This window comes from Prionailurus bengalensis, chromosome X (genome assembly GCF_016509475.1).
Source record: "Prionailurus bengalensis isolate Pbe53 chromosome X, Fcat_Pben_1.1_paternal_pri, whole genome shotgun sequence".
NCBI lineage: Eukaryota > Metazoa > Chordata > Mammalia > Carnivora > Felidae > Prionailurus > Prionailurus bengalensis.
The window spans coordinates 30,346,568-30,373,365 of NC_057361.1; the positions used below are offsets into that span (position 1 = coordinate 30,346,568).

Here is a 26,798-nt window from a genome sequence, read left to right on the forward strand (position 1 = left end):
CACCTGCAGAGGACAGAAAAGAATCTTGGGAGAGAATATGAAAACAACTAGTTTTAAAAAGTCTTACATAAATAAACATGTCATATTATGTTCTGTTTTTGAAAAAGTATATATTATAAAGGAAAATGTGAACTGAAGACATGTAATTTAGGAACCTGTTAATGGGTCTACACAATAGAGAAGACACAGGTCACACCACATCAGTGAAACCACTTTTATTTTTATTTTTTCCACATAGATAACTTCATGTCAGCTACAAAAACCATGAAATGAAGAACCATTCGTGAAACTGCAAACTCAAAACCACTGGAGTGATAAACAGGTTTCCCCCAGAGGACTGTTAGAAAAAATAACCAGAATACCATGGATTCATATTTAAGTAGTAAACATGTCATATATTTAAAAATAATAAATATAGAACAGCAGTAGAGAAACTATAGCATCAACAGCATGAAGTATAATTTTATTAAGACAGATGAAATTTCTAGGCACAGTTTTAGGCATTAAAGAGGACACAGAGGCATAGGTTAGTGTGCGCTGCTCTGTACAAAAATACAGTCTGAATAAATTACATTGCTAGCCATACAATTAGACGTCACTTACCAGTCAGTTCATTGCATGTTTAATAATATACAGGTACATGCTAATCCATATATATCATTTATATTTCAAACACATAGGTCTCTCTATATTTGTCTTTTAAAATTTACATGTTGAACTTACAAAAAGCTAAATAGTTGTGCAAGAAATCCAAATAACTAGCCCTGCTGAGTACTTTATGCTCTATGTGTGTATGTGTATATATCTAAGATAAACAATGGATTTGTAGTTAACAGTTTTGCTTGTAAGAAAACATCAAACAAACCTAAAGCTGCAACGACATAATGTAGGTGAAAATTCACTTGTGTTTATTCTGATAGACAAAACAGTATTTTGGATGATCAACACCTTTCATGTTGTACTGAGCCTGTTAGCAATGAAATACTTTTAAATATTAGTGACAGTAGAAATATAGCATAGGGCTCTTCACAGGGAAGGGGGAAAAAGTCATATAAGAAATCTACTTTTCAGTGAACTGCAAATACGTGTGCCTTAAGCCTATAACGTATTCTGTCATTTTCCAGCCTGTCATATTGACAGACAATGAAAACTTGCTAAGACTGGAGATGTGATATTGGTCTAACAGCACACCGCATCCTCTACTAGAACCAAGAAAAGTGCCTCATTGATGTCAGCACCAAAGTACTGTTCTTCCATTATTCAGGAATAAAGAGACTCTCTCACAATAGAGAGGGTGTAGGAGATGAAATCCCCATTCGACAAATACCGTATTTCTCATGCTGCCCTGACAATATGCAATTAACTGCAAGACTGGCCCAGATTTTATTATTTCTCAAGAAAATTGCTTCAAAAGATTCTATAATACTAATATCTTTCTGCAAAATTTCTACCCATAGTTTCTCATGATTCTATAGAGAATCATATACTTTAATAAAGGTTTCTCTCTAGGATGCATTTAATTCCTTTTGTCTGTCATTGCTAAAATAAGATTAAGCCTGGTTCTTGATATTTACTTTGTGATTCTATAGAAAAGTCACAAGATAAGGGGTTTTTTTAAGCATTTGAATAATAAAATAGTTTTTTTTTCTGTTGTTTTGGCAACAGTTCTTAAGACAAACTGAAGGCAGAACTCTGCTTTGGGAGGTAAAGCAAATTATTAAATACTATTGATGTGGTCCTGCTCTTAACGGATTTTGCAATACAATAGAACATAAGTACGTTTTAAATGATTTTTCCAATGCTTCCTTCTGCAAAAGGGCCAAAACCAGAACATACTGTTTTAGTGTTTTTGTTAACAAAAATAACTATTTATAACTTTCATATTAGAACTGTATATTTGATATAAAAATATGTTTATAATTAAACTATCCAAATTTGTATATTCAACAGGATTAACACAAGTTTGCAGGGTGAGATTAGTTGCAAACTCATTCCCTATTACTGATATTTCCTTCCATTTGAACAGCCAACAAATGATTCCTTTGACATAAATCCATCATAATTGTGTACACAAATCAGTTAGCCCATTAGTTAACTCCAGAGGACCAGGTGATAACCAGATGAATTCTACTCCTCTACTGAGACAGTTAGACATCTATAGAAATCTATCGCTATTCTTTTATTTTTTTAATAAAGACATTTAACGTACTTGAAAAAAGCAGCCTTCTATTTTACTGAATTTTTAACAAAACGATCATTCTAATTGCTACTCTTTTGAACTACAGTGCTTACAGAAGAATCATGAATTTTCAGAGTAACACCATTTCAGTTTTTCTTCTTATACAATTCTATTAAAACTTTCCAGTGAAACAGTAGAGAACATAGAGCAAAAGCTTTAAGGTATATGTACTTTTGTACAGTAAGTAAGTGTGAATACCAATCTAAGCCTCTTAACGTGTACAAGGTTAGTGTTCAAATCACTTCACTAGAGCAAATATTACTTTTACGTGTAATAGGCAAATGCATGTATAGGGCCAGGGAACAACTTATTACCATTTATACTAATGGTTCACCTTTATAAAAATATTTAAGCTTGTTACATACGCACAATTATTTGCTGTCATGTTTGGTAAATGACATAAAGGGTACTTAGGACAAAAGCAACTCATGCATATTTCTTTCTAGTTGTCCCAGGGAAAGTAAAGACTCCCAATTTTCCTCATTCTAGATATGGATGAGGCACAATTTCTAACCACATAATGAAAAGCACGTGTCTCCAAGTCTTGACTCCCTTCACGGGGAGCTGCTGATTGCCAAAGCATTGCCTCGCATTAAAATAGAGTATTCTTAAAGGTGGAAGTTGTACCATTAACCAATTACATTCAGAACTCCCATTAAGTGCTGAAGGGCAGTTCACTTTTCAAAAGCTCATTCAAGCAAATAACCAATGGCCAATGTAGTCATTGGGCGGGGTAAGCAGGTGATAAAGGACTCCAACAGAGGAATCCTTGTCAGAGCAAAGGAACTTCTAAATGTTGCTTTTGCCAGCTGTTCCCCTGCAGGCAATAGGAGATTCAGGTATTTCTCATTCCAACTAGCTTCTCACAATGGTTGCTGTCATACAGACCCTTCACTTGTCAAGAAAAATGACATGAACATATTGCAAGTTTGCAGCATTTGCCTATGTCTAATCAGCTCTCTTAATTTGTGCAGGTCCCTAAAATGAATGTAAAAGCTGGTTACAGTGTTGATAGCCAAAAGGCAAAAGATATTAAATCAAATGAGCAAACTGTTTGATGCTCCACAAGTGTTTTAGAAAACAGTGAGTTAGAAAAGATACAGACGTAATCCTTTTGTTGGATAGTTGGTTGTTTTGAAAATCTGAGACTGTCGGTTCTAGTAGTAGTCTTCATAGTTCTTAGGGTTCAGGCAATAAAGGATGGCACCCCCAAACGAAAATATAGTTGCACCCCATGCCAGGCCATAACCCCAATTGAACTCATGGTAAATTTTCAAGCTCACAGTTTCAATGAACTTGATTGGGTAAAGGACCAGGCTGCAAACCTGTAAAACAACTGAAAGGAAAGCAAATCAAAATTAGAAAAATGTTATTTGTAGAAAATAAAATGATATAACATATAAATATACATATGAGAATTACTTTCTAATCAAACATAAAAGCCAAAAAATTTGAAACACTGCTTATTTCCAGATGGCACACCTCAAAACATTAACAATTTTTAACACTGTTTCACAATATAGTAGCAATTACTCTTAATAATTAGTACCTCAGTATAATAGTATTTGATGAAATAATTAGTGCAATATAATTATTTGAGCATACAAAGTAGTGATTCGCACTTTACAAACATACATGTATAATTATCACTGTTATGGCATACAGTAGTCCCATACACTAAACTGTTCCACTATACAAAACCTGTAAATAGCTCCCCAAGAACAGTGACCCCAAATGCCAGCTAAAATGCCTGTGATTTATTTAAGCTCTTGAGGAGTTGAGGAATTTGAACTCATTTGTACTGATGAAACTGGTCAACCTGTGATTCAAGACATGCTATTTCTTGCTGCTGATTCTCAATACCATGTAACTGAGCTGACCATTCCAGCAACTCCTACTGTGGATGTCTTATATTCCTCTGTTCAAAAACTATTTCCATCCTTTTCCTCTCATCTTTAAAAAGGGGCTCAAAAGTCATCTTTTTTCAAGAAGTGACATTTAATAATACCTTTGCATGAGATATAACAGATGACATCTATATATTCATTCTTCACCTACTTTCAAAACAGAATGAAATCAATGAAGGCCTGGGAGATGATGGTACTGAAAACATAAACTAATGATGGCTACTACAGTAGAGCACAAAACTTAGCTCTTAGTTCTTAGCTAAATCTTAATTTAGTTGGCTGTCAGTCAGGGCTAAAGAGAAACTGTGATGAGTCATACCTAATAAAATAAAACAAACCAAATAATCCGGAAAGGCAAGGGTGTTTTTTAATATATCTAAAATTAAAGTGGTATTTATCCTGTGGCTATTTCTATATGGGAGACATGGGATTACACAAGAGATGATGTCTTCCACTCAAAATCATAACTTCATGTGGGATCAAATATTATATAATTTCTATTGTATTTAAATCAACTTAACTATCATTTATGGGATGTGTCTGCCTCATTCTCTATCATATGACAGCTTCCACCCTCAAGTTACAATCTTTAAAAAAATCTGGGGTACTATGTAATATGTGACAGGGCTTGGCAAACTACCAAATCTGGTTTGCTGTTTCTGAAAAAAACTTTTACCGGAACACAGCCAGGCTCATTCATTTATGTATTGTCCGCACTACAATAGCAGAGTTGAGTGGCTGCAATAGAAACCATGTGGCTCACAAAGCCCAAAGTACTTACTATCTTGCCCTTTATAAAACAAAGTTTGCCACCCTGCTACATAAAATAAATGTTTGGTTAAAATGATTATTATTTAAGTCACCTTAAAGATGCTGTAAATTCCAAAAGTACAACAAAAATGTGAACAATTGAGACAAGAATAAAATTTGATATAGTAAAAAAGATACACTATTAAATTTTTTAAAAAGCAATAGGATGGATAGTGTGTTTAATTAAGCTGGACTTTTGCGTTTTAAAGTCTATGCTCATCAATTCTCAGAACCTATAAAAGATCTTTATTACCAATATGATTAATGTTCCTAGCAAGTCTACATTAATGGTCCTCTATTTCTAGTATAAAGCTGATGAACTCCAGAAAACCCCTGAGAGCATGATTCCACACAATCATTACTTTCTCTAAGGCTCTGACTAGGGGGTCAAGTAACCTTTCTGGAGCTGGGTATAAGAATTTGAAACTTTTTTGCCATGTAACTCAACACTGCTCCATATCGGCAGTGGCCTACCACACTTCCACACCATGGAGAGTGGATGGACAAGTAGGTCCGTATAAAAGGAGAATCTCTTGACATCCAAAATGGAAACCACACCTTGTTTATAGTTTAAAAATCTCAGAAAAGATTTTAAGTCCATGTTAGGACAACTGACAACCCATTATATAACCCACACTTCCTCTACTTACAGCCACTAAGTGCTAAATATGTGTAAATATGTGCTAATTTTAAAAAATTCAGCAGGCTCTGTGTCTTTGTGAGGGAAAGAGTGCTTTCATGTTTTAAATGTCTTAAAAAGAACAAGAAGTCAATTCCTATCAACCATGAACTACAGAAAACAAATTCCAAAGTTACTAAGTTTTTTAAAAAAGGCATTTCTCCTCAGGTTTCTCTACTCTGGTTGCTAGTCAAAGGATGCCTGATCCTGCCAGGATGTGACTGAAATATAAGTGAATTAGGAATAGTAATTCATTTACTCATTCAACAAATTCATTCATTCAATAAGAATGTTTGAATGTTTCTAAAGTGATACAGTTTAAAGCACTGAAAACAAAAGTTGCTACCCCCATTAGTTAAGTAAGTACAGGATATGGCAGACATGATAATACAAGAAAGCAAAAAAACAAGATCGAGGGATACAGGCTGCTCTTTCAGATCAAAAGCTGAAGAAAGCCTCTTTAGGGAGGAGTCATTTGAACACAGTCCTGAATGAAGTTAGGGGTGCAGGCCACTATAGTGAGGAGTGAGCAATCCGGATAGATGGCACAGGTAGCATAAAACCCGTGACGCAGGTGCATGCTGGTTGCAGTGGAGCATCAGTAAGGATGCTGTGGTCACAGGACAGAGAACACGGTGGCGACTGGTAGGAGAGGAGACGGAAAAGAGAGCCAGAGGCCCATTCAGGAATGGCCCTGTGAACTGTGGGCAGGGGTCTAGATTTTATTCTAAGTGTGATGGACAGCTGCTAAAGGAGTTTGAACACAGAAGCAATAACTGATCTGAATTCTATTCTAGAAGGGCTCTATGGGTTCTTTTGTGAGACAGCCAGTCTCTAGGGTGAGTTGTTTACCTAGACTGCTTTTAATATTCATTTCAATGTGTTTTATTTAGCAAGTATTTGGCCTCCATGGTATAATACAATGATATAATTTCCCTCCAGTGGAAAAGTGGAAATACAACTGCATTAGGCTCCACTGGCATATTCTCCTGAGCAGCTTTCTTAGAGATAAAACTTTATTGTGTTGTAGCCAGATGAAAATTACCCTAAAATGTTTTATGCCTCTGAATTATTTTTCTCTCTTTAGAATCACTGAAATGCATGTAATAGCAAAACTGAGGGAAAAAAAATACATAAGCCTGCATTTGTAAATAACTTTCTCCATCTAATAAAAATACACATACACAGGTAAAAATGCCTCCTTGCCTTTTGTAGATGCTGTGGAAAAAAAAAAGAATACAAAAACAAAAAACAAACCTGAAGAGTTCAGGACTCAAGAAAATATCATCATACTGATATTTCTACTTTACCACCAATCAATGAAACATAATAGGCATTGTATGTGGTATTCTCTATGCTCTATGTCAGACGCAACATGAGTAAAGTTGTGGAGCATTTTAGAATTTGAAGGGAATGTGAAGTTCATTTTATACCTCTCTCCACTTGTTTGAAAAGAGGCAACAAAATTACTAAGCATGAAATTGGTGGCTAGAAGCATGACAAGAACTTAGAGGTACTAATTTTGTCTTATGTCTAGTTTTCTTTAAGGGGATATTTTTTAGTGTTTCAATATTGAAACAGAAAACATTCAGTATTGAAATATTCAATATTTTCTTTTAATGGGATATTTCAACAAACATTTATTGGATGTTCACTGTGTAGTAGGTGAAAGGGGTAAGACAGATAGAACATGGCCCTTGACCAGTCATATTTCATGCTCTATGGTGGAAACAGACACACAGGTAATTATAAACGAATGTATTCAACACTAATAGTAGAGGCATGTTCACTTATCCATTCATTCCATGTTTACTGAACTCAATATTCCAGACACCATTTTTGCCTGGAGAAAGAAGGGAAAGCTTCCGAGAGGAAACACCATTTGAACTGGATGGGACTTGGTCAGCAGACAAAGATGAAAAGACCTCTAGGAAAAAGCAGCAGCTTGTACAAAGCTTAGCAGTATAAGAGGATGTACCTATAGAAAGGTCACAGGGTTGGAATAAAGGCTACATTCACATAGAAATGTTTGGTTCAGACTCTAAAAGGCTTAGTGTGTCATAAAAATAACAGATTGGATTCTATAGGGAGACATCTCAGAGATTATTTTTATTTTTTTCTAGTAAAGTATTTTTAAATTTTTTTTCAATGTTTATTTTTGAGAGAGAGAGAGAGAGAGAGAGAGAGAGAGAGAGAGCGAGCGTGAGTGGGGGAGGGGCAGAGAGAGAGAGGGAGACACAGAATGGGAAACAGGCTCCAGAATGAACTGTCAGCACAGAGCCTATGTGGGGCTCGAACTCACAAACTGTGAGATCATGACCTGGGCTGAAGTCGGATGCTTAACCAACTGAGCCACCCAGGCACCCCTCTAATAAAGTATTTTTTAAATGTTTGATTATTTCTGAGAAAGAGAGTAGGGGAGGGGCAGAGTGGGAAAAGGACAACAGAGAGCCCATGACAGGCTTGAACTCAAGAACCATGAGATCCTGACCTAAGCCTAAGTCATACACTTAAATGACTGAGCCATCCAGGCGCCCCTCAGAGGTTAATTGTAGATGCTGTCAGCACCCTACCCATAGACTTTCATCTTCATCACCCGGGTGCATGTCAGCCCGACTTCCAGCTGTGAGCACCACCTGCCCTTCTTGGCCTCACTTTTCCTCTGGCCACTAAAGCTACTTTGCCTGATTGTAGCCTGGTGCTCTGAGAAATTAACACTGCTGTCTCCCCAGCATCACCTTAGCCCTTACCCATGACTCTCAGAATTTGGTTTCTAAATACCCCAGTTCCCTAGTCCTTCCAATGAAATAACTCTGAGGTGTCTGTTGTAAAATTGGTTTCCAGAATTTTTCCAAGAGAAGCTCCAGCTGTGTACAGCAACAACTGGTTTGATAATGTACTCTTTACTGGCTCCCTTCCCTTCACTGTCTCACCTTCTGTTCCCTTCTTTTACCTCCCAGATTAAGTGTTTGCACTGTCTTCTTGTCTTAGGTTCTGCCTCTGGGGAAGCCAAAGGGAGAAGCGACAAGGCCAGATTTGTATTTGAGAACTACACCTCATGCGTTTGTGTGCAAGATAGACTATAAACTGAAGAAGACTGGAGAAGGAAGGCACTTAGGAGGCTGGTCAACACATGGACACAGGTCAGAGAATGGGAAGAAAAGACGATAAAAGATAAACTCAATAACTGGATTCTAGGAAAGGGAAATGAAGGAAAGTCATGTACACATTTTAAGTTGGATATTAAAATTTGAAAAATAAAGTAGGGTAAGTTCAAATTTGGGAACTGAGATGTTCTACATGAGGAAGAGTTATACCCTCAACTAAGGCAGCAGTTGTGGTACATAAAAGAAACTATAGAATTAGAAGATAATTTAGAGACAGAATTGATAGGACTTACCAGCCAAGTCCCTAAATACCGAACTTACAAAAAGAAAATGGCATTTTGGAGAATGAAACATTTGCCCATAAAGGGTTAATATGAAGTCGTCTCCTTTTCCTTTTGAAATTTCATCTGTAACTACTGAGAGTTGTAGTACATATGAAATTAATTACTGCACTGATACTATAAAATGTTCTAGCCAGAGAGTAGTTTCATACTGATAAAGATCTGTGAGTAGAATTCCTTTTTAGTTTGAAATCTAAACTGGACACTGATTTTTCTGCCAAAATCTAGACTGAAAATACTTTCAGCCACCTCATACGTGTGACAGGATGGTGAGGAGGGCTGCAAAACACAAGCCTCTCATCAGATATAGCTCAGAGGTGGAAAGCAGTTACAGGACCCTGGGGAGGGGGGAAATCACTATTCTGTATAAACACTTAATTGCAGAAGGCTTTTTGCACATAAAACAGAAAGGAAATATCATTAATAAAATTAGTGGGGATTCCGTTATTTAAAATCTGAATTATTGGGGCGCCTGGGTGGCGCAGTCCGTTAAGCGTCCGACTTCAGCCAGGTCACGATCTCGCGGTCCGTGAGTTCGAGCCCCGCGTCGGGCTCTGGGCTGATGGCTCGGAGCCTGGAGCCTGTTTCCGATTCTGTGTCTCCCTCTCTCTCTGCCCCTCGCCCGTTCATGCTCTGTCTCTCTCTGTCCCAAAAATAAATAAACGTTGAAAAAAAAAATTTTAAATCTGAATTATAAGACTGAGAATTCTCAACTTGTACTAAAGGCCTTTGAAAAATGGAAATAATCATCCTAAGTCCCCCTGGGGAATAAAAAAGATCTGCAAAACCAGACAATAAAAGAGGAGGACACAGAATGATGCAACTCCTTTAATTTCACTAAATGTTTAGTGAGAACTAGATGCCAGTTATCATAATCCCATCATATCCCACTGATCATTGTCAGTTACACAATAAGAAGCGGGCTACAGTCATCTGTATTGGAAACTTGCACACTTTCATGATGTGCTCTGATTGAGTCATGTTGCACTGATCAAGTTGTGGACTTTATGACATCTCCCATTGCTTACTCCTTTGGGTGTTGCCCCCCAAGAGATGGAGTAACAGGAATAACAGGATGGACTCCAACTGCAGTGCACAGTTGGCAGCTGCATTCAAAATTCAAGGCTGATTCTGCACTTCTTTTTCTATGTGTTATATGTAACCAAGTAAAGACGACTTGTGAACCCCCATGTGGACTTTCAACTGAGATAGATGCCCTGAACTGAAACCCTGGCTCTGCAACTTACCTATTGGATAACTCTGGGGAATTACTTGACCTTTCTGAACGTATTTCTTCATTGATAATATGGGGAAAAGAAATACCTCATCTTATAAGAGAGATAGTATATACTGAATGTCTAGCAGTGCAACACATGGTAGGTGCTCAATTCATTAGTATTGCCAGCATTGTTATTACAGATATCTTATTCTGAAGTCTAGACTTCTAGGACCAGTGAGGGAGTTGTGGAACATGGGACAATGTTTTATTTTATTTTTTAATGTTTATTTATTTTGAGAGCAGGGTGGAGGGGCAGAGAGAGAAAGAGAGGGAGAGAAATAATGCCAAGCAGGCTCTGAGAAGTCAGCACAGAGCCTGACAATGAGATCATGACCTGAGCAGAAATCAAGAGTCGGACACTTAACCAACTGAGCTACCCAGGCACCCTGGGACACTGTTTGAGATGGGCTCAGTGATGACTATCTCTCAGCAATTCTAGCAACTATTCAGGCAGGTAACAAGCCCACCCTAAATTAAGGACTTCAGAGAAAAAGGGAAGATGAAAAACCTTTATGAGATTTAATCATCAGCTTTTAGTAAATACCCTTGGAGTACATAATCTAACACCAAAGTAGTACAGTTACATACTATAGGTGCTCAACATATATTTGTTAAATAAATGAATGAAAACATGAATAAAAGAAAAAATAATTTTTATAACTATTACTTTTTCGACCTCTTTTTGGTCTGAGCTTTGTGCTCACATGAATTTTACTGCTTCATAAACTTCAGAGAGAGAAATGGTTTAAGAAAAATTGGATTATAGTTAGCTTGTTTACATGCCTGTTTTCCCTGTCAAATTATAAGCCACACGCCTTAGTCATCTTTCCATCATTGATTCAACTATCTATTAACCACCTCGTTGTACCAGGCAGAGCACACAGTACTGAATGAATTATATACTCCTGTGTAGAAATGTTTCCAAGTGGTAGTGCTATGCTTGTTTTGACTTTATGTATTGCATGTTTCAGCAGAAGCAAAGATTATTTCTTTGCTGAGACAGATAACAAGATCTGTGTGTGGACACCAAGATAAGGCTTGGTATTATTTGGGGGGGAAAAAAAAAACATTTTGAGAAAAGAGGAGAAACGCAGACCATTTTCAAGCAAACCAAGATGAGCAAAAAGGTAAAAGGGCCCCAAATAAATATTTACAAAGAATCACTAAATGCAATTACAAGTGACACAAGCCAACCAACAGAGTAAGTATGTTTACTATGAGGCAAGCAAAATCAACAGCCATGATTTTAACTAGCATTGTTTCAAGTAGGCAGAGTTCCCAAATTTGTTAATCTTCTACCCAAATCAATAATGGATTATTATGTGTAATGAGTATCTTTTCCAAAATCAGCTACTGGCAACTCTTTAATGGTTTCTCAGATGGCAAAGAGAAACCTTTTGTGACATGTTTCAAATCACCAGTAAGTTTTACCTTGCTTATGTCCAAAGTGAACACAAAACTAATGGTTATTTCAAAAAAGCTTCCATAAGCACAGTGTCAAAAGAGAATGAGTAAAATTATATCTTAGCACATGTACATTTTTAAAATGTAGCAGTATGATGCTCACTTGAGCTCTCAGTGGGTAGAATATGAATATATGAATATTGCTGTAGGGATTCCTTTCATTATTTTATAATTTACTACTACTCATAGTAGCTAGAGCTAAATAAAAATCTTTATTTTGACCAGGCCCAGTACCTAATAACTTATATTCATCTATAGTATACTTTCTGTTAAAACCAGTACTTATTTTCACATGTTCATAAATTTTGCTATACTTGGGAAACATACAGAGCTTCTTTAGAAAGAACTAGGAGGAAAAAAAAAGAAATAACTAGAAACTCCTAATTATTTTTCTAAGCATGTTTATAATAGGTGCTATAAACAACTGGATTTCTATGTAGATTCTGCATATGCTAGTAGGTGGTAAGTTAAAGTCTAAATGAGACAGTAACTAGGTAGCACAATAATATTCCATATTTATAAGAGAATGTCTGAAGTACCTCTATACCTTCCTAAAATCAGAAATATCTGAGTATTCTAAGAATTATTCAAAACATAATTCCGGTTTTAAAGAATGGTATATCATTTCAGAACAATTTATCAAGAAATTCTATTATGATTAATTATCTAATCACTATGTTAATAAATCCTAGCTGCAAAGACAAACTTATACTAAAATTAAAATATCTAAAGTTATTTCATTCTAAAAATAGAAATAGCCACGAGAAATCCATGAACCAAGAAATAAACTAAAGAATAGTGATGGAATCTTTAGGAGAATTTTCAGGTTTACCAAATGATTCACAATACAGTTCTTTATTACACAGGAGATCAACAAAATAATCATAGTATGGTCACTGCCTATGACTTCAGAATATTTTTCTCAGAATATTTTTTGTAATAGTGTTTTCTACTCTTATTAGAAAGTATCTGTGGTGATACTTAGCTAGTTTTATGGGTCTCTTAATACAGTGTACACTCTGTAATAGTTACCTAATAAACAGCTGAATGAACAAATCATTAGCCAATGAGCCATGTCTAAAATTCAGTAGCCTCCCAGCCCCAGCTCTGCTGGTAACTACTATGTAATCTTGAGCAAGTCACTTAAGAGATTTGAATTAGCAGTTCTTCCAGATTGCTTTAGGCCTTTGGACCTTCATTTTTATGACACCTACATTATGATCGGTCTTTGTGGGTATAAAAAATGAACACAAACAGCAGGGGGCAGCAGAATACTTCTGATCTTACATTTTTAGATCAAACTACCCTTCAAATACTGAAATTTCATCTGTTCCCATCTTTAAACAGCCTTTAAAAAAAAATCCATCTAATAGCCTAGATGGTTCTGTCAGTGTCTTCATTATTGACAGTCACGGGGGCTTATTTTGCAGTCTTCAAATCAGATGTGACTGACAGGGTAAACTGAAGGCACCACAGGAATATTTCAGTTTGAATCGAACAGAACAATATATTCAAAGCTATTCTTACAAATAAAAATTAAAACACATAATAATGTGCTGGACTTTTAATCTTGTAAACCTCCTTTCTAAGTAGTTCCTTGATTTCAGCAAAACTTCCATCTTACCTTGGTTGATATTTTTATCCAAGCTGTGCTTCACGGAATGATGGTTGTTAAGTTAATGAATATGGCATTGACCTCATACAACTGAATTATCTGATGGTTCGAGTTCTACATTATCATTTTTCATTACAGCCATGTTTATTTCTAAACAGATTTATACCTTTAAGGCTATCCATATTGGAATGTTTTTCAGTTTCATGTCAGAAAACAATAATGTTGCCTTAAGATCACCAAGGGGGCAGTAAAAGGAGTGGAAAAAAAACTGAATGTGAAGACTGTTCGTAAACACATCTGCTGCAATTCGTAAGGCAACAGCCCTGTCAAGAACTATTACTTATTCATGTTTTAGTTAGAAGTTTAGAAATTGCCACTATGCTCTGTGAAATGCTTATTTAACACACTGAAAACTAATAATATGATAAACCCTTAGCCAATTTACCTTAAAATATAACAAATGTCTCTCAATTTGTATGTAATGCAGCAACCACATACTGCTTTTGCATGAGAAGACAGGATGGTAGAAAGGTTCATGAAACTTTAATATCAGTTTGAAAGTAATAAATATATATTTACCTGCTGCAAAAAGCATGACAGCAACAGGTCTGTAGAAGCGCCTTCGAGATCCCACGCAGATAGAAATCAAACCCACCAGGAATGCAATAAGAATGATGGCAGCACCGCCTAAGAGTAAAGCCAGGGTGGCAATCTGCCAATCTGGAAAGAAAAGAAGAAAGATACTGCTTTTAAGCAGTCAGTCCTCAAAGAATCAACACAACTATGTTCACCTTGCTGCATCTAAATACATGTGATCTTACTGTGTGCTAAGCGTCCTTTGGGAATTGAAATTTTTTACAACAAAAATTATAAATGTCCTTCTTCAGAATAGTCTATTATGCTAAGCTCAGCAGTGTTTTTAGAGCAGGGGTTTGCCATGCTTTCCAAGGACTCTATTAAGCCTTCATGGTAAATTTGGTATCCTTTCCATAACCTATCTTGATTACTGTTGTTTTCTATTGAGCTAAAGTTCACAAATCTTAAACATGAAAGTAGAGAATGTGATGAAATTTTAGATATATTCATATACCCATATAACCACCATCCAGATTAAGGTCTAGAACATTTCCATCACCGTGGTTCCTTCATGCCTCTCCCTCCTCCCCACTCAGTATCACCCTCCCACCCAGGCTAGTAATGGACATCTATACCTCGGATTTATCTGTGCCTATTATGTAAACGGCATGAACTCTTTTGTGTCTGGCTTTTAAGTGTGTGATGTTTATTTTTTTAATGTTCATTTATTTATTTTGAGAGACAGCTGTGCTAGGGGCACAAGCGGGAGAGGGGCAGAGAGAAAGGGGGAGAGAATGAGAGAGAGAGAGAGAGAGAGAGAGAGAGAGAGAGAATCCCAAGCAGGCTCTGTGCTGTTAGCAGGGGAGCTAACCTCTGTAGGGCTCAATCTCAGGAACCATGCATGAGATCATGACCTGAACCGAAATCAAGAGTTGGATGCTCAACCGAATGAGCCACGCAAGTGTCCCTGGGATATTTATTTTGTTTCTGGCTTACATGTCTCTGATATCCACCCATGTTGTAATACATTCTTTCACTCTTTTTTTCTGTCCTTTTTTGTAAAGCCTGCCCTTTCGGTACAAAAACAACAAAAAACAAAAACAAAAAACAAACAAAAATCCCCACACACACCAAGTTTATATTTGCCTTCTCTTCCTCCCTTTCTCTAAAACAACTCCCCCAGCAAATTGGCAGCAGGAGAATTTGTCGGCTGTTTTTTCTGCCTCTCTCTCATTTCATTCTAATCTTACTGTGGTATTTACTGCAAGGATGGTTTGTGAAATTAAGTATTCCCAGGGAGCCAGAAGGTACTCTAAATAGCTGACATGCCCTCTTCTTCACTCATGCATGGAAACAGCAAGCATATATTGACCACTTACTATGTACAGGTCTCTGTACATGGATACTTTGTCTCCCATGTGCTGAGTGAAAAGTAAACCTTACTTAAATGCATGTGTCATTGCTTATAGAGATGTAAAAATAGCCTGACAGAAAATTGGCCCATTTCCCCTTCCACAGAAGAGTAGAATGTTCTCTAAGAAGAAGCAAAGTGAATATATGAAAGCACTACCCAGCTTAGGAAGCATCACAAAAAGATGATACTGTCCATAACATTCTTCAGCAGGGGTCCTTTGGAAGTCCCAGGCTGCCTCTTCTGGCCTTCACTTTAATATATGTGCAGAAAATGAAAACAAACTTTAATCCATAGTTAAGTTGCAATGTAGTCTATCTAAAGTCAAGAATTCATGACATTTTGATGCTGCACTCTGAAATTATCCCTCAAGAAAGCTTCCAAAGTGCACACTTTACCACTGTAGGATAAGGGACGAGTGGAGGAACCTACAATTCCCTAGGATTCTCTCCTTTTATTTATACTTGTATTTCTCCACCTCAAGAGTCCTCTTCCACATCCTTTCCTTTTAATAAATTTTGGATTTATAACCAGCACTGAACTAGAACTCACAATGTATTCAGGAAACAAACAAACAAGGGGAAAAGAGAAAAAAAAATCCACACTTCTTAAAATATAAAGGTGAATCACAAGAAACTGGAGAGTATTTTTCAGCCATCTACTTGTAACAAAGGCATATAACTTCAAACAAAAGTATATCTGGCTTTCAACTAGAGTTTAAAAGGATAGCCATACTATGGCTTTTTTGTTCCATAACAGCATGTAGCTTTGAATTTAAAAAGCCAAAAGAATAAAAATTTAAAAAAAAAATTAAAAAGCCAAAAGAATAATCCTTACATTTGGAAGTCTCTAAATTTCTTTGAAAAAGTTTATACATAGGACAATTATTTTACACTTTAGCATAATAGAAATTGTTCTGAAAACGTTTAAGTTGAAACTTCTGAAAAAGTAAAATTTTCATTATATCAAAGTGTTTGGGGCACAAAAAAAAAATCCATCCGTTCATCCATCAGATTCTTTAAAAGGGCCTATGCTGAATATTTTCTAGTTGGACCATTATTTTCATAAAATGATCATTACTTTTAGCAACTTTCTCCAAATTAAGAACTTTTAAAGAGTTAATTTTAAGTCAAGATACAACTATTCACTCATTTAAAAAGTACCTTAAAAGATTGCTTTTTTCTGATAAGCTCTTTCACACAGCCCAATACATATGTATAAAATACCATCCATTTGACTGCTTCCACTTTTCACTCAAGATAAAAAAGGAATTGATCTTGATCACTTTTCTCTACTTTAAATATCCTCAAAGAATAGCTAAAATACAGGCATTTGCATTTTGTGAAAACAAACTAAGACAGAAAAAAAAGGCAAACTTTCCCTATAAAGGGCCAGACAGTATTTTCAGCTTTGCAGGTCAGGGTCTCTTACAACTATTCAACCTCTGCTGTGTGGTGTGAAAACAGCCAAAGATGATATGTAAATGGATGAGCATGGCTGTGTCCCAATAAAACTTTATCTACAAAAACAGGTGGTGGGCTTGCTTTGTCCCTTCAGCTAAATTTTGCAGACCCGTGGTCTGTACTTGACATATCATTTATAAATGTTGAAGGTTTTTCTAGGTAAAGGTCTTTCAGACAATAATAATTTCATTATGAAATCAATTTGATAAGTGACTAATACAGGAGTGCAAAGTGATGCCTATGCAATTTAGCAAGAGAAAAGTACAAAAAAATCCTAGTCACAAAATGTCAAATATCCTGAAAATGGTAATACTTTATTTCATATGGGAAACCAATAAAATGCACCAGAAGCCACCAAGAGAATAACACTTATTAAAAGGGACTAGGACCTAATTAGGAAGGGGGGTTCTTATAGCACAGGAAATAGTTCTAAAAAGTAAGTAAATACAACCAGTTCTGATTTTCCTCTATGTCCTATATTTATTTTTAGTACTGACATTTGTGGCTAATGAGGAAGTCATCCTAGACATAAAGTCAAAAAGGCATATTACCAATATCACACTGTAATATTGCTACCCTTCCCTTTGGCCCATAACCACAGATAATGCCTGTTCAAGCAGAGAAGCCATTTTATTTTACAAAAGACTAGAATTGGGCCATGTCTGCCACCGCCCTGGCCAGAAAGCTGGGGCTTACACTGAAGTACTGAGGCTATATCTCTGGTACACAGTGCCAACTTTTGAGATTGTTGTCATTATATCCATTTGGAATGCTTCACTCAGGCAGGTTGCCCAGGACCAAAGCTTTAACTCGATGATCAGTTGAACATCAATCAGGAAGCTGAAAAATTGATTCAATATGGCTACCATAGTCAGTAAGACCTAGGGCACTTTTCACAGTTCATCACTAGGTACCCTGGAGCTGAGAACACTGTCTCTTTCCATCAACAGCTAGAATCCATTGTCCACATATTAGGACCAGCCTGCTTTACGGGTGAGCTATAGTCAGGGACTATGTAGATCAGCCTGATACCATTTCTTCTTTGTTGCTGAATAATACTAGAATATGGGGGATTATAAAAAACTGAAAAATAGTTTTAGAGATACCTACTAATGGCCATTAAAATAATATACGTTGGGCTTCATGTATACACATATATTTACTTATTTACCAAATGTAGATTTAACAAGATATATACTACAGAACTTGAACAATTTTATGGTAACAGTATAATAAGTGACCAGAAAACTTGTCTCTACACTAATGGTTTATCCATTAGAAGGTGTGCAGGACACAAATATTTGCTATCCCATATACAGTGTTTGCAAAACAAATTAAAATGTCATAAAATTGTCAATTTTCAGCCCCATTTCTTTAAAAAAATCATCTATTTTAAGTTCTCATAATTGGTTAATTTCTATATCAATCTTAGTTCCACAATTTTATAGCCCTCACAGCATTTAGTCAGGTGATGTGTTGAGACTAGAGATTTATTACTCTGCAATAGTTTTACACATTTTTATAAATGATGAACTGACACTGTCGTGGAGCAGTGAACACAAACCAGCTCCACAGAACCTCAATGGCCGTGGTGATATTTTACAAATTGCAGTGCTGTGCACAATTAAAACTGGTCATTGTTCACTGTCACGCCAGTTGATTTGAAATGTGAGTTTGGTTTCCAAGATCTCTGAGGACAAGTGGTAATGAGTTTTGATGACAAAATGTACCTCCTTGGTCTAGGAACCAGTGAGGACTCAAATGGGCTGAGATGTATCGAATGAAACCTAAAATGAGGCTGCCATGGTATACGGGGAGTATAGTAGTCCCCCTCATCTGCAGTTCTGCTTTCCATGGTTTCAGTTACCCCGGGGTCAAAGGCAGTCCAGTCTGGAAGCAGAGGCTCCTCCTCCTAAGGGATCATCAGAAGGTCAAAAGTAGCCTAAGGCTATGTTACAGTGCCTGTATCATTCACCTCACTTCATTTCATCATGTAGGCATTTTATCATCTCATATCATCACAAGGATGAGTACAGCACAATACAATATTCTGAGAGAGAGCTTGCATTTACGTAACTTTTATTATAGTATATTGTTATAACTCTTCAGTTTTATAATCTTAGTTATTGTTGCTAATCTCTTACTGTGTCTAACTTAAAAATTAAACTTTATCACAGGTATATGTAAATAGGAAAAAACATAGTATATCTAGGGTTCAGTACTACCCACAGTTTCAGGCATTCACTGGGGGTCTTGGAACATATCCCACACAGGTAAGGGTGGTGGGGAACTACTATATTTTGGCCAAACTGACACAATGACACACAGAAGGTACTGGAAGTGCACCTATGAAAGCCAATGCTCAAGATAAGCATGTGCTTCTCTACTAGTGCTTTTTCCACCAGAAAAAAAAAAAAAAGGAAAAATATAATAGGAATGAATATATATAATGTTATACTTCCCCCTACAGTTACAGAATAAAAACTGGGCAGTCCTTATGTCATAACATCAAGTCCAGCATTAATATGCCACTCAGGAACTAAATTCAAGTCCTCTTTCAAGGTATTTTTATTAGCTGGCACCAGAGTTTCCAATGTCTATAAATGCTTTAGTATTCTGCAGAATTGTGCTGACTTACTTTACAGTCTAATACAGGAGACTGGTCTGAAATTGCTGCTGCATTATGAAAATTCTATGGGCCACATCATAATTGCCAAATTGGAAAATTCACATCCCTTTAGGGAATTTGTGGTCAAATCTACTTCCATTTTTCAGTAAAGGCAAAATCTTAATGACAATACACCTTCATACTTTTGAACCAAGGTCAAAGGCACTACACCAGTGCCTAAAGCTTTACTCCACCCACCTTATTTCAAAACCTTTAACTTGTCAAACACTGCCTAATTTATTTACCTCTGCAGGTATTGCTTATACGCTGAAATTAGTTCTACCTTCTGTAAATCCCTGAGCACACAATTGTCACTTCTTCTAGGAAATTAGGTAAAATTTAAAAAACAACGAAGAAACAGATTTTTAACCTTATAAATTCAACTCCCACTGTTCCCGTGGGTAGTATTTTCCTAAATGTATTTTAATGTTTTAATATAGGGGTATCACTATTCAACAGTTCTCATCCCAAATTAAAATACTGATTGTTAAAAAAAATAACTTTTATAATCACATTCAAATTCGCCAGTCACTTTTATTTTCACCTTTGAGTTTTCCAAAAAGAGTTACATTAATCAAAATGATATCCATTCATACAATCAAAATCATTTACCGTTCAACCTCAAAGAGAGAATGATCTTTCCCTATCATCTTGATACCACCTCACAGCTCATCCCTAAATCCTCCCTAATTCACCCACATTAGCTGTATTATTCAACTCAAACCTTCGGTTCATCCAGATAGTTTTTATTCACTTGTAGGACATATTTATAGCCAAACATTTAAAGTTCTTTTCATTACATTGGTGAGAGCTCAGAAAGCAAGCTCACTATTGCCAATTCCATTTTATTATCAGGAACTGGAAATAATGGGATGGTTTATACTTATTTAAGAGGAAAAAAAGCTCCCATTACAGAATAACATGTCAAACCCAAATTCTCCAACATCTCCATTTCTTCACAGAAGGCCGTGTCTTTTTCCCGAATAGCTCATCTCATTAGAAATTATGGCATTTAATTATTTCCATCAATTGTACTTTAAGAATTTATTTTGAGATTAATGCTATATACTTCCGAGGTGGACAATAAGTCCATATCCTCATATATGAAAAATTGAATTGAAATGGTGCTGTTATTTTGTGGAAAAGGAAAATAACTATTGACTTAACAGCCAAAATATTTCCCGAAGTATCAAATGATATACTTGAGTTTTTTAGTCTGCATGTGGCAAATGAAGTGGAAAACCAAAACCATTACTGAGGGAGTTGAAACTTTGTTTTCTTGGCTAAATTGCATTCTGACCTAAATCCATCAGTGTTGCATTAATTTCCAGCTACTCCATGAGACGTAGACACAAACAAAGGCCGGAAAAGAATTCCGATTCTCATTTCAATAATTAAAATGACAATGTCTCTTCAAGTAAGTAATAGCAAATCTAACATTCTTCACCTGCAAACAGATGTTTAAAGCAAACAACTATGTGTCTTTTACAAAATGACAGTATAGACACTGCCATGTGCTGTGCAAAGTGAAATGGAATTTTAGAAAAGGACCTACTTGAGGTACAGTGTCAATCAAGTTGCAATGGTACAAATTAGAGTCCTACTCTTCAGGACAATTTATAAATTAAAAAATGTGTCAAACTGCAGGGCGAACCTGATTTTAAGCACATAAATGACCCTGGGTAACTGCGCAAATAAGTGATGCAACAACTTTAATGACCAAAGTGCAGGTCAGTTTTGCCAAAATTCTGGAAAACTCTGGTTGTCCAAAAATGCCAGACAAGTTACAAATTTTCAATTTATGACAGCTTCGTTCAAGTCTCTTGAATTATTTTGTGTTGATGTTAGAAAAATACACATCTCCTTTTCTTTAACAAATAAAGGGTCGTTTTAGCTGCTTCACAGAATTCTCTTAGAAAATTTGGTGAAAATGCAATTTATCATCTAAATACCATAACATATGGGGTCTTTTCCCAAAATAAGACCATTATATACAGTGCTTAGCAAAAAGCCCTTCTTTTAAAGCATGTTTCAGAATTTAGATAAAAAAGAAAACAAAAAACAAAACTACACCATCACCACTAAGGACTGTTGTTTCTTTTTTTTTTTTTTTTTTTTTTTTTTTTTTTTTTTTTTTTTTTTTTCAACGTTTATTCACCTTTGGGACAGAGAGAGACAGAGCATGAACGGGGGAGGGCAGAGAGAGAGGGAGACACAGAATCGGAAACAGGCTCCAGGCTCTGAGCCGTCAGCCCAGAGCCCGACGCGGGGCTCGAACTCACGGACCGTGAGATCGTGACCTGGCTGAAGTCGGACGCTTAACCGACTGCGCCACCCAGGCGCCCCAGGACTGTTGTTTCTTACCATGTTAGAAAGCTTTCATTAACATTTGATGGTAACTAATATTATCTAACAGGTACTGGTATTTCTCAATAGTAATTCCTAATTATGGTATTTCCAGAGTTGTGATGAGCCTTCCCTACTCTTAGGAAAAAACCTACGAAGATTGTAATTTTGCTATTTAGAAAACTTGGATAATTATCTGGAAAAGCAGGCAGACCCGCACACGGACGAGGACACGCAGGAAGAGAGAGAGGAGAGAGAAAGGGAGAGCGAGAGAGAGAAAGAAGGAGAGCGAGAGAAAGAGAGAGAGAGAGAGAAAGAGAAAGAGAGAGAGAGAGAGAGAGAGACTCTTTCTCTTTCTCTCTCTCTCTCTCTCTTTCCCTCCCCCACCCCCTCCCCAACTCAAACTCCTGAACTGTGAGATCATGACCTGTGCTGCAATGGGACAGTAAATTGCTCGCTGCCCGCAAATCCGTACTCGATCTTCCTCTAAGCAACTAAAAATCTTCTGTGATGGGTTTAGAGTAGCTATTAATAGTCAAAAGGTAGATGGAAGACAACTAGACAGTCACCCATGATCAGTATTAAGATACCTTCTTAGTGAATATGGGAGGGATAAAACTAGTAAGTTAGTGGTTTCCTGTTACCAAACTTCTTTAGAGGAGATCTCTTCTATCCCTCTGCAGAAGTTGAACTTACATTTCCTCCTTTACATTAGTTTGTACATTTATATGATTTTGTTAATTTGTTTGAAGGAAAGTGTTTCATTCATCACTTTACCATCACCACCTGGTACAGCGCTAGCTAACTGGCTAACTGTACCAGGATAATGCCTACTCCCTGCTATTAAGTCAATGACTATATTTTAACAAAGTTAACTTTGGGTACGTGTGAGACGTTAGGAAAGAGGAAAGATCATTTCTCTCCTTAAGTCATCTAATGGTGCTAGGAACGGACACCAGGTTGTATTCACAAAGTATTATGGCAACATTGATCAACTTTTGGTTTAGGGACCTTAAAACATGAGAGCAATAAAACACCTTCTGATGGAAATTTGAGTTGTTTGTGGGTGTGCTTTTATACACATTTAAGGATATGTCATGTCACTCAGGGACCCCAACTTCTGTGTTTAAACATCTTCTTGCTAATAAACATATATTTTGAAAAGAGAATTGATAGGTGACATGTTGAAACATGCCTCATTAAACTATCATTTAAAATCTCCCAGTTAATAAGCTAGTAGAGACAAAAATAATCTCCTAGGTATTTTTTCTTGGTGCTCTGGGAGCCATGGAGGCCTCATTTTTATAGGTTTTCTGTTTTGTTTTCTTTTTTAATGGGAGTCTTTGGTGCCAAAAGAACAAAGACTACAACAGAATAGAAAAGTGATGGTGTACTAGTGTCTTAAAATCCCATACAAATATAGAAGCAAAAAAGGGTAAGGAATGGTGTCCTTGTCTAATTTTCAAGGGAGATGATCCAATACTTTGAAAAGACCGGTAAGATTTAGCTGTCAGTGCCTTTCACATATAAGGATGAAATTCTAAGGAAAAATCCATCTCTTTTGATAAGTAAATGTATCTTTTTAAAAATAAGGTCAGAATGCAGTAAAAACTTGATCTAGTGAAATTTATATTCATTTAATCAATTTAAGAAACTTACATGACTGCCTTCCACATATTTTTCAATTGTGATTCAAAGTAGAATTAAACAGATGTTTTAAAGTATTCTATCACAGGGGCGCTTGGGTGGCTCAGTTGGTTGAGCCTCTGACCTCAGCTCAGGTCATGATCTCACAGTGGTGAATTCAAGCCCCATGTCAGGCTCTGTGCTGACAGTTCAGAGCCTGGAATCTGCTTCAGATTCTGTGTATCTCTCTCTCTCTGTCCGCACCCCCCGCCCCTGACTCATGCTCTGTCTCTATCAAAATAAAAAAAATAATAATAAATGAATAAATAAAGTATCCTATCATGGAGAAATTTAAAGAAAAACAAGTTTTGTTGATTTTTAAAGACTAGTCATGACAACAATGTAAATTTAATGATAATAAACATCTAAAACTTAACAGACTTATCAACATATGAGTCTATTTGAAGACCTTAAATTCTTTGTGAAATCAAATCTTGGATGATAAATAACCTTATAAAAAAAAGTAGACATCTAGGGGTGTCTGGGTAGCTCAGTCGGTTGAGCGACCAACTCTTGATTTCGGCTCAGGTCATGATCTCACAGTTTGTGAGTTATAACCCCGTGTCAAGCTCTGTGCTGACAACTCAGAGCCTGGAGCCTGCTTCGGATTCTGTGTCTTCCTCTCTCTTTGTCCTTCCCCTGCTCACACTCTTGTCTCTCTGTCTCTCTCAAAAATAAACATCAAAAAAATTTTTTTAAGAATTTTGAAATATTTTCTACCCCAAATGTGCTATGATTCTGCAATTCAGTATATGGGCAATTATCAGGAAAAGAATTATGTTATTAAAACAAGGGAAAAACAAGCAAACAAAAAACAATGCTGCAACTCCAATACCTTTCTAGCACTACAAAACATGGCTCCTGTCTTAAATTTTAACATTTTAGGGTCCACGTACAAAGCATCTATCTCATCAGACTCATACAAAACTTTCTTTAAAAAAACTAAAATTTTATCAACAATATGAAGTAGATTAGGTCCAGATTCTTAATCGGTTTGGGGCTCGGTCATTTGAGACTATAAACCAAAGACTATAAACCACCTAGAGAGGGTAGAAGTTCTCTATTTGTAGACAGAAGGCTAGTCCCCGGGGAATCCAGTCTCCCAGCCATTTCCACCAAGGCGCCAAACCCAGTGAAACCATTTGGAAGAGGATCCTGCAGTTCCAGATGTTCCAGTTCCCAGCCATTCAAGTCACCCTCAGCTATGCCCCCAGATATCCCAGAGCCCAGATAAACCATCCTCATTAAGCCCTATCTGAATTCTTGGCCCACAGAAGTCATGAGCATAATAAAATGATTGTTGTTTTATACTACTAACTTTGGGGGTGGTTTGTTTCCCAGCATTAATAACTGGTACTCTTTTGGAAAAAAATCTGTCTCTACCACTGATTGAAAAGTTGGTAAATTTATAAAAACCCAGAAAAAAACCTGTCTTTACCACTGACTGAAAACTTGGTAAACTTATAAAAACACCTGATCTCTTCAATAACATATCGGGATAACATTAGCTACCTTGCAAGTTTACAGTGACACTGGGAATAATTGAGATGTCTGCTGTGTAACACTACTGACAAAATAGGTAGCTATTAGAAAAGAGTTGTGTGATCATGATCTACCAAGATCAATGTTAAATGCTTGGTAATCCATAGCAAAATTTAAAATCAAAACTAACAGCACACTTCATTATTCAATGCAAAGATAGTTTACCTTTTAAGTGGGGGGGGGGGGATTCCTCAATTATCCAAAAAAAATCTGCAATATTTGGGTTTGTTTTTCTGAATACATAACAAGGAGGAAACACAACCCTAATAAGCAGGTACTTTTACCTATATAATCTTAATGACAAACCATTTGAGGACATTAAATTGTATGAATTCACATGACTGGTCAAGTGGCCAAGTTCAGGGCAGTTTGAATCCAAAGTTTTATGTATTGTCCAAAACACTACTCTGCCCTCCCACAGGATTAAGTTATAATTTAGCATTGTTCATAGACAAGTTTACAGTGGTATTTAGGTGACGTATTCCAGGGAGTTATTTTGAAGCATCTACAATCCTTTTCACTAATATATCTAGTAGTACTGGATGTATCTATGGTCTTGCTAAGTGGTCTTACTACTAACAGAAACTTGAAAGAAATTCCTAAAATATATTTCTGAAAGCAGGAAAAATCTATTGCTTGAGATATGCCTTTGTTTGTTTTGGTTTTATTGTGAAATGGTTTATGAAAGGCAAGGCTTCTCACACACTCATCAAATCCCTTTGCTGACAAAGACTGATCTAAATGGTTCCCTGGAGATTACAATCATTCTATAAATGTGAGCAAAAGAGGAACTATATCTGCCCACAAATTAAAACGTCCTTTGTAAAAGTCAATCTTGGGAGCTTGAAAATCTTAGGAGACGTTAAAAGAAAATCATCAAGAAGATCGTGAAAGAAGTAATACCTGGTTTTCTTCAGTTTATTGAGAAAGTTTTGGTGCTAGGTGCTACTCTTCATGTACTTTTCCACCCATCTATCCTGTGCAGGTTAAATAAAACTGCATTTGTTTTACTTAAGTACTTTTTCGGAAAGCCAGAAGAATATCTAACCATCCTGACCTCCAGGCTTGAGGAGCTATTTGTCAACACTCATCAATATCAACTCATACCAAGCAACAAGCTGAACCTTTCCTGAAGTACATCACATTGTAAGGTTTCCCAATAAAATTCTCTTTCCCAATGAACGTATGGATTCAAAATATGCACGGATGATATACAACTGAATTCAGGATCACTATACCTCTGATTTTCTAAGATTTGCAGGTGTTTAGGTAGTTTGGTTTATTGTAAACTACGACCTAAGACGGGTTTTCTTATATTGCCTTTTAAAGTAGAATTTTATACTACAGTTTTAAGAAAATGAGCTACATATATAGCACTCTTAAGAAAACTTCTTGTCAACTAAAAATAATAATATTCACCTGTTATTAGCACACAGTGCACTACCATTTCAAAACTGCCAGTGACTCATGCTACAAATGTAGCTATTTTTAGGACAGTGCACAATGATGTTAACAATATTCCTTGAAAAAGGCACTATTTGATCAAGTATTTCATGGACGAAAAAGCTGGATAGATTTTGTAGATGGAAAGATGGATAAATGCACTTGTTATATCCTAAAATCACTCTCAGTAAAACGTGTTCATTTGGCCATCTGCATGTCCTT

General features: G+C 36.4%; 1 protein-coding gene across 1 annotated transcript in view; it reads right to left on the bottom strand.

Annotated features, from left to right (window-relative positions):
- Positions 1-200: 200 nt before the first annotated feature.
- TMEM47 (transmembrane protein 47) overlaps positions 201-26,798 on the bottom strand; it is a 30,720-nt gene continuing 4,122 nt past the window's right edge. Inside the window, exons 2-3 of the mRNA XM_043571061.1 lie at positions 14,021-14,161; positions 201-3,575 (exon numbers count right to left, since the gene is read on the bottom strand). Of these exons, the coding sequence (XP_043426996.1) occupies positions 3,397-3,575; positions 14,021-14,161 (320 nt within the window). The 3' untranslated portion in view covers positions 201-3,396. The remainder of the gene's footprint in view (positions 3,576-14,020; positions 14,162-26,798) is intronic.